Source organism: Musca autumnalis, unplaced genomic scaffold, assembly GCF_047663935.1.
Source record: "Musca autumnalis isolate F117 unplaced genomic scaffold, ASM4766393v1 scaffold_3, whole genome shotgun sequence".
NCBI classification, from domain to species: domain Eukaryota; kingdom Metazoa; phylum Arthropoda; class Insecta; order Diptera; family Muscidae; genus Musca; species Musca autumnalis.
The window spans coordinates 192,186,752-192,194,072 of NW_027411866.1; the positions used below are offsets into that span (position 1 = coordinate 192,186,752).

The following is a 7,321-nucleotide window of genomic DNA, read 5'->3' on the forward strand; positions in this document are numbered from 1 at the left end:
CCGGCATTTTGGGGAGTGCTAATCGCTTTAAAATAAGAAACGCTTTTTATTCCGAAAGAATTAAACAAATATTCTCTAATTTTTTCGAAAAATTGGAAAAAGGGATCAAGTTTTACCGAAAAGTTGCAAAAATTAATTCAAATTTATTATTTATGCAACTGGGTGTAGCGTGAACCAATGACTAAATGTCCAAAATCGATTAATTTTTGTGAAATGGGAAAACACAAATGTCCAAAATATCGAAAACCAAATAACTTGCGAATTTTCCTTGTGAAAAATGAAAATTTTAAATTCCAAAGGGACCGAATGTAGGGTGCACTATTTCAGAACAACCAAAAAAGCAAAAACCCGCAACCGAAAATTCAAATATGTTAATAAAATAGGTGATTTTAGTATAAAAATATAAATTTATATTGAATATTTGAATAAATATATATGTTATATTTACTAAAAATATAAATATATAATGCCGATTGTAGGGTGTACGATGTCCAAAAAACCGTTTATACCGAATACCGATTATTTTTCAAAAATATGCAAATATTTATTTTTCCGAAAATATATTAAAAAATAATTTACATAAAAAATATTTTTTTCACCTGCGACCCACTGTAACCGTAGTAATAACGAATGTGTACAACAAAACGAAATAAAACACAACTAGCGTCGCAGTAGACGTTTGCTGGTATGTACTAGTAGGTAAGCAGGTAGAGAGACCACAACGTATTGAATTGTTGTTGGTAGGTTTTTTCGTTTTATTAGGTGACGCTAAAAGAAATGCAAAAAGGCGGGTAATTTGTAATACGTTTGTTGTTGCAATTCTCACTAAAGGGCTCTCCCTTTGGAATAATTATGGATGTAGGGATAGTGAGAAGAAAACCGAAATAAATAAAACAACAATACGTATTGGCGATCACTACACTTGTTGTGAATAATAAAGAAACACAGTATGCCGTATATTAGATGTATTGGATGTAAAAAATAAACGCAATTTGCATGTACTTTAAAGGGAACACAACCGTATTTTGGTGAGAATAACTATTAAAAGATTTATTGTGTGGACTGTATAAAGAATTTAACCGTATTTGTTTGTAATCACCGACCGATAGGGTGAATTAAAGTCGATCAGTAACCGAAATATTTTTTTATGCGAAAATAGAGATAAAAAATTTAACACTCGCGATTTGCTCACTTATGGAAAACACTGAATTTACATACCTGGTATGTTTTTTGGTGGAATATGTGTTGATGGTGATAATGTATGATGGTTTGATGATGAGGATGGTGGTGAGGGGTGATTGGGGAATCTTTTGTGTTGTGAAGAAGAGAACACAAACTCCGATTAGCACAAACAACACCGTTTAAGTTGTCCACTGACCCGTCTCGATTAGATGAAATGTTTAGGTGGACAACAGCAAAATCCAAAGGAACATATCCGGCTCGACTGGACCAAATGTTTAGGTGATAGCTCAGAAAGGCCGCAGAGAATAGTTGTTGTTTGTGGAGATGAGCAATGGTGATACAAACCCGAGTGTTACCGATAAATATAAGAGGAGAAAAATAAAACACAAAGGTTTTTAGTTTGTATAAATAATAATATTGGTGTGGGTGATTTATTAAGGCGAAAAGTGCTGATGACTTTACCTGGTGTGGGGTGAGACGCGTTACAATAAACCGAAAAGTACTTCCGTACTGGTGAAGAGATGACTTATAAGTCTTTTGTGTATGAAGATCGAGAGTGAATCAAAGCTGTGGCAATCACTGCTTATTGGAAAGTTCTCACTACGATCCGAACTGAGCGAATACAGTTCCAGGGAGATATTGCAGAGAAATTCCACTACCAAGAGAGTACTCTCTACGATCCGCACTGAGCGAACATAGTCTCTGAGAAGATTTGTAGGGCAATGATTGGAAATATCACCCTACGGTCCGCCGTAAGCGAACATAGTTTCTCAGAGGATTTGTAGAGAACACTTAAGGAAGGGAGGCCTCTCTGCGATCCGAACTAGGCGAACAAAGGCTCCCTGGAGATTTGTAGTGAAAATACCAATAGAGAGTTTCTAACTTAAACAATTCCTTTTACCATCACAAGAAAATATTTAATACGGGAAGAGCTAGAATGTTTTTTCTTCCTCCTGGAAAAAAATTATGAAAATGGACTTACGATCTCTTCCGACGAAGCAGACGATATGTTTTTTTTTTTAATTTTGAATCTTCCCAGCAAAAAATTCGTAAGCACACGTCATTACTTCAGGCATTACCGGGTAATGAGTGCTCATTACTCTCCACACTATCAGCCAGTACACATATAATGGCTTACACATAATTACTTACATTGCTCATTACTAAGTGGTTACTAAGTAATGAGTACGGTGGCACAGAGGTTGTGTGTTCAAGACCACCGTCGACATGGGAGTTGTATGCTAATAAAATTACAAAGAATTGTTGATGTACATGCATGTGTTTAAACAACCCTAACCGTTCGTACGAGTGACCTAGTGTGTAGTGTGTTTGGCTGCAAATCAGAACTTTGTGTGTTCAAAACCAGCAGATAGAAAAATGAAAAAAAAAAACAATTAAAAAAGGATCAGTCGGCTTTGCTGACAGAGATATACCCTGTGTGAATTGAAACCTTTTTTTTCCAAAAAAAGTATATATATAAAGGGTTTTGAAAATGTTGGGCGTATGAACCTACAAAAATATGGATTTGGATAGAATCTCAAAAAGTTTTGCGGGGAAAGTATCGAAAGGAATGGACAGACATATTCCATTTTAAAAGTGGGTCTATAGATATCGCGGCCACCTGTCGTTTCAGTTGGTCACCATATAATTCATATATAATTCACAGGTTTTAGACCATTATATCAGGAAGCATGTACTTGCCTACGAAAAACATGATATCGCTGTAAACAGGACCACTAGGTCAAAATTTTCAAGGGATCCTCGCACAGACCCTGAACCGGGTTGCTTTGTTTAGATATCGCGCGTACTACTTTAGCTAATATTTTCGAATTTCGAATTTTGTGGGGGAGGTACCGGAAGTAGTGGATCTACAAGCACCACCTTCGAATTTCATCTAATATTCAAAGAAATATTACGATATGAAAAGTGTGGATCAACTCAGTATTTGGTTCGGTAGTTGTCGTGCTCTACAACCACTACATGGTGCCATAGAGCGTATTTTTTAATTTTTCGGGCTGTTTTCTCAAGAAGTGTGGACTTGCCCCTGTAAAAACTTTTGACGTCGTAATTGAGGCAGTGAATGAAAGTTGCTTCAACAAAAATCAAAGTGATTCCAGAGCAGTTCATAAAGTGAACTTATCCGAAATTTTGTGTGGGAGGTACCCGAAGGAGTGGACAAATATTGTACATATTCGAACCTCATATATATTTGTAAGATATATTGGTATGTGTAAAGTATGGACCAAATCGGTCACTACCATCAAGTGCGCACAATTTTTCCGAACATTTTTGAACTCTTGGGGAGAGGTACCTGAAGGAGTGGACTGATATGGCTTATCTTCGAACTTATACTAAGTTTGGACAAAATATTACGAAGGACAAATTTTGGACCGAATCGGCAGATCCGTTCTCGGGTTATCTTGCGCTCCAACCACTACGCACGGTGTCATAGAAGTTTTTTTGCACCTTTCTGGCTTTTTTCTCAGGAAGTATGGAATTGCCCCTGATGATACTTGTACTGTCGTATAGAGGACAGTGAATATAAGTTGCTAAAACCAAAATCGGAGCGATTCGAGAGTAGCTCCTAAACTGAACTTTTTCGAAATGTTGTATGGTAGTTACCCGAAGGAGTAGACGGATTGGGTCCATATTGGAATCTAATCTAAGTCTAGTAGAAATTTCACGATATGCAAAGTAGGGACCAAATCGGTTATTCCCTTCAAGAGTTATCGAGCGCACAAATATTCCGAATATTGCCGAAATTTTGTGGGGGAGGTACCGAAAGGAGTGGACCGATAAAACCCATCTCCGAACTTAAACTAAGTTTGGCCAAAATATTACGAAAGCCACTTTTTGGACCGAATTGAACACAAATTCACCTCAATTGTTCTAAAAATGGGTTTAGCTTTTTTTCGACTGCAGGTATGTGGTTAAATATGTACTTACAAATCATATTTAAGGAAGTACTCCCTTCCTATGACATCCCCATGTAAAAATAATGACTTTTACGGTCAATTTGTAAGTAGTTACTAGTGTCAAAATTTACTAGTGTCAAAATTTATTTTTTGCTGCGCTGATACTTTCTTACTTGTTTATAGACCCACATGATGTCATTGCAACATAAATACATATATATACTTAAGATTTTTCAGAATTTGTTAATGTTTGTCATAGAAAACAGATGTTCATTATGCAATTTAATTACATAAAAATAATACATTTTTACAAATTGTATTATTAATTTCTTGAATAATTTATTTATATTCAATAGTATGGCATTTCATTTGAATTTGTATTTTTTTGGAAAAGGATAAATAATATATAGGTATTGTTTAAATAAATATTATTAGAAGTTCTAATTAAATATAACAAGCATACGTATGAATGATATCACACAAAATAAAGAAAAATATACGCCCCAAAGCACTTCATAAAATCACAACAATACATTAATCGATTTGAATCGATGATACGATTACACATTTATTATTTATTTATTTTCACACTTTTACAATGTGAATTGCCTTTGAAATAAATCTTTTCTCACGAAAAATATTTACACAATAGAAGATGTATTGTCAGACAAACGCCAATTCCAATGTCATCATCATCGGACAACTTTACTCTGCCTCAATATTTACTTAACAAAAATCCTATTAATAAACCCATACAAAATATATACAACAATATAAACAATGGTGATTTAATACTTTACCACACACAAACATACACCCAAAATATTGTAGACAATATAAATAAATAACAACATATTTGTTTTCCCTTTCTCTTCGTACTCTTTTTATCTTCCCTATTCGGCAAAACCATTATGGTCCATCCTTCCCTTGTTTGGTGGTGGTATTTGGCTCGAAATGCTGAAAATGAAATGTTAAAACAAAACGGATACATGGGATTTTGACGTCCATTGTTGTGTCAACAGGTGAGATGATTGTGTCATCGTTAAAATATCACGTACTGGATCTACCCACATCAATGTATGAAACAAAAATGACACTGACTGTGAGAAAATTTCAAAAGGATGATGTCGGCTCGTATCGCTGTATTGCCAAAAATTCACTCGGTGAAGTGGATAGCAGTATACGTTTATATGGTGAGTAGAAAATGTATATATGTTTATTTTTTGGATACCTATTGAGTCGAGTTGAGTGACACTGAAAATCTACCCAAGTAGATTTGTGGTTTAAATATCCCAGGTTGCATAAAATCTTCCTTTGATATTTTTGGAAAAAATCACATATTTTTCTCAGAAAAAAAAATATTTAATACTCAGAAAAAATATTTAATACTGGCTTTACCTGAAATAATAATGAAAATATGTCTTACCGTTAGAGATCGGAGACAATTCAGAATTATCAACAAGAATTTGAGAAATATCCAATTACATCATTCATTTCAAATAGGTACTGACAAAACTTCCTTCGTATTGGGAGATGTACAAAAAGAAAGTACAGGGTTCAAATGTCACAAATTGGGAAGCAAGCCGGAGAATAAATCTTTTTCTGCTTCACTCCATCGAATAAAAGAACAATGTGTCTGCATCTGAACACTGCTTGATTTACAGAGAATACACACAACATTTTTTCAATTATCTCCTTAAAACTATTTTAAAACCATAGTTGTTTTTAATACCCCCTTTTCACATTTAATTTCGTTTTTTGTTATTCTTGCCACAGAAATTCCAGGACCAAGTCGTAAAACACCGGTTAATAAACATGGTGGAAGTAATGCTGATGCCGACACCAATGACATTTTAAAGCAAAAACAATTACGCGTCACATATCAACCCGATGATGAAGATCTTTATGGCTCGGCAGAGGATTTTGATGACGGAGATTTAGCTCTACCACCATTAACACCAAATGTCTACTATACCTCGGCCAATGCAGCAGGTGGTGGCGGCGGTAATATAAACGGTGCTGGCTCCAGTGCAGTGGGAAGTAATTCTCCGACCAACCACCATAAACATGCCACACATAAACCAAATATGGTGGGATCAGAAGGCGGTGGTCGTCACCACTACAACACCATGGGTAACTCTTTTGAATATGGCATCGCAACGGGTAACAATGGCGGTGGTGGTGGCGTAAATGGTGGTAGCCTTAATGGCCTGCCCGGTGTTATAGGCAGCAGCAATGGTGTTACTCGTAAGCCGATATTTTATGGTAAAACGGATGTACGCGGCACTATGGACAATAATGACATCACCTCCAAGGCATCGAGCTTCATGCGGAAAATGTCAATAGCACCGCTGGCGAATGTTTGGCAAAGTTGTTGGTGCTGTTGGTGGTGGCGTTGGTGTTGTTGGCCATTTCACCAACATCATTGGCCATATTTAATAGTTTTATTGTCAGTTTTGTACAGTTTAATCACAACAACAACAACGGCAACAACAGCGCCAGTAATATTTTTCAACAATTTATTATAATACACAGCAACAACAACACCAAGAAGTGAACAGACATGAAGCGCACAAAAAGAGTAGCCGCAGTTCACAACAGCTGCAGTAACAATAACAACACAACAAAATAAACCACAACAACAAAAACAGACAATGTACAGTTTAAGAATATTATTAAAAAAAGAAAACAAGAAAACCAATCTCAAGTTAAAAGACTTTACGTAGAACGTAAAGTTTAAAGGTGAAGATGAAGAAAACAAAATACTATTACCTAAGATAGAGAAAATTTGGCTAAAATTTAAAAACCAAAAATTATAAAAGAAAAAACGAATATTGTTAGTTATAATGTTATCAAATGTCGAAACAAAAAAACAAAACAGATGTATTGTTTATATCTTCATACATACATACATATAGAAAATATATAATCACTTAATTCAAGGATAATAACAAATGTTTTTTTATATATAAACAATTAAAATGAATTATTATAAATATAATATATAGGTAAATCATATATAATGCATATAAAGAAAAATAAATGAATTGATTTAAAGAAGTTTATAACCGGATCATTTGTGTCGCTCGAAAAGGCAATCACCTGAATTTGTCTAAAATATGAGTTGTCTATCTGTATAGCAATATGTAGACCGCTTCGATTAAACCATTCAAAAGACATACCCTTAAGTTAAATGTATATCACATGTACATATGTATGTGTAT

The 7,321-nt window shown here is 34.8% G+C and overlaps 1 protein-coding gene across 1 annotated transcript in view; it reads left to right on the top strand.

Moving 5' to 3' along the window:
- DIP-alpha (Dpr-interacting protein alpha) overlaps positions 1–6,730 on the top strand; it is a 242,818-nt gene extending 236,088 nt beyond the window's left edge. Inside the window, exons 8-9 of the mRNA XM_073976091.1 lie at positions 5,120–5,290; positions 5,874–6,730. Of these exons, the coding sequence (XP_073832192.1) occupies positions 5,120–5,290; positions 5,874–6,625 (923 nt within the window). The 3' untranslated portion in view covers positions 6,626–6,730. The remainder of the gene's footprint in view (positions 1–5,119; positions 5,291–5,873) is intronic.
- Positions 6,731–7,321: the final 591 nt, after the last annotated feature.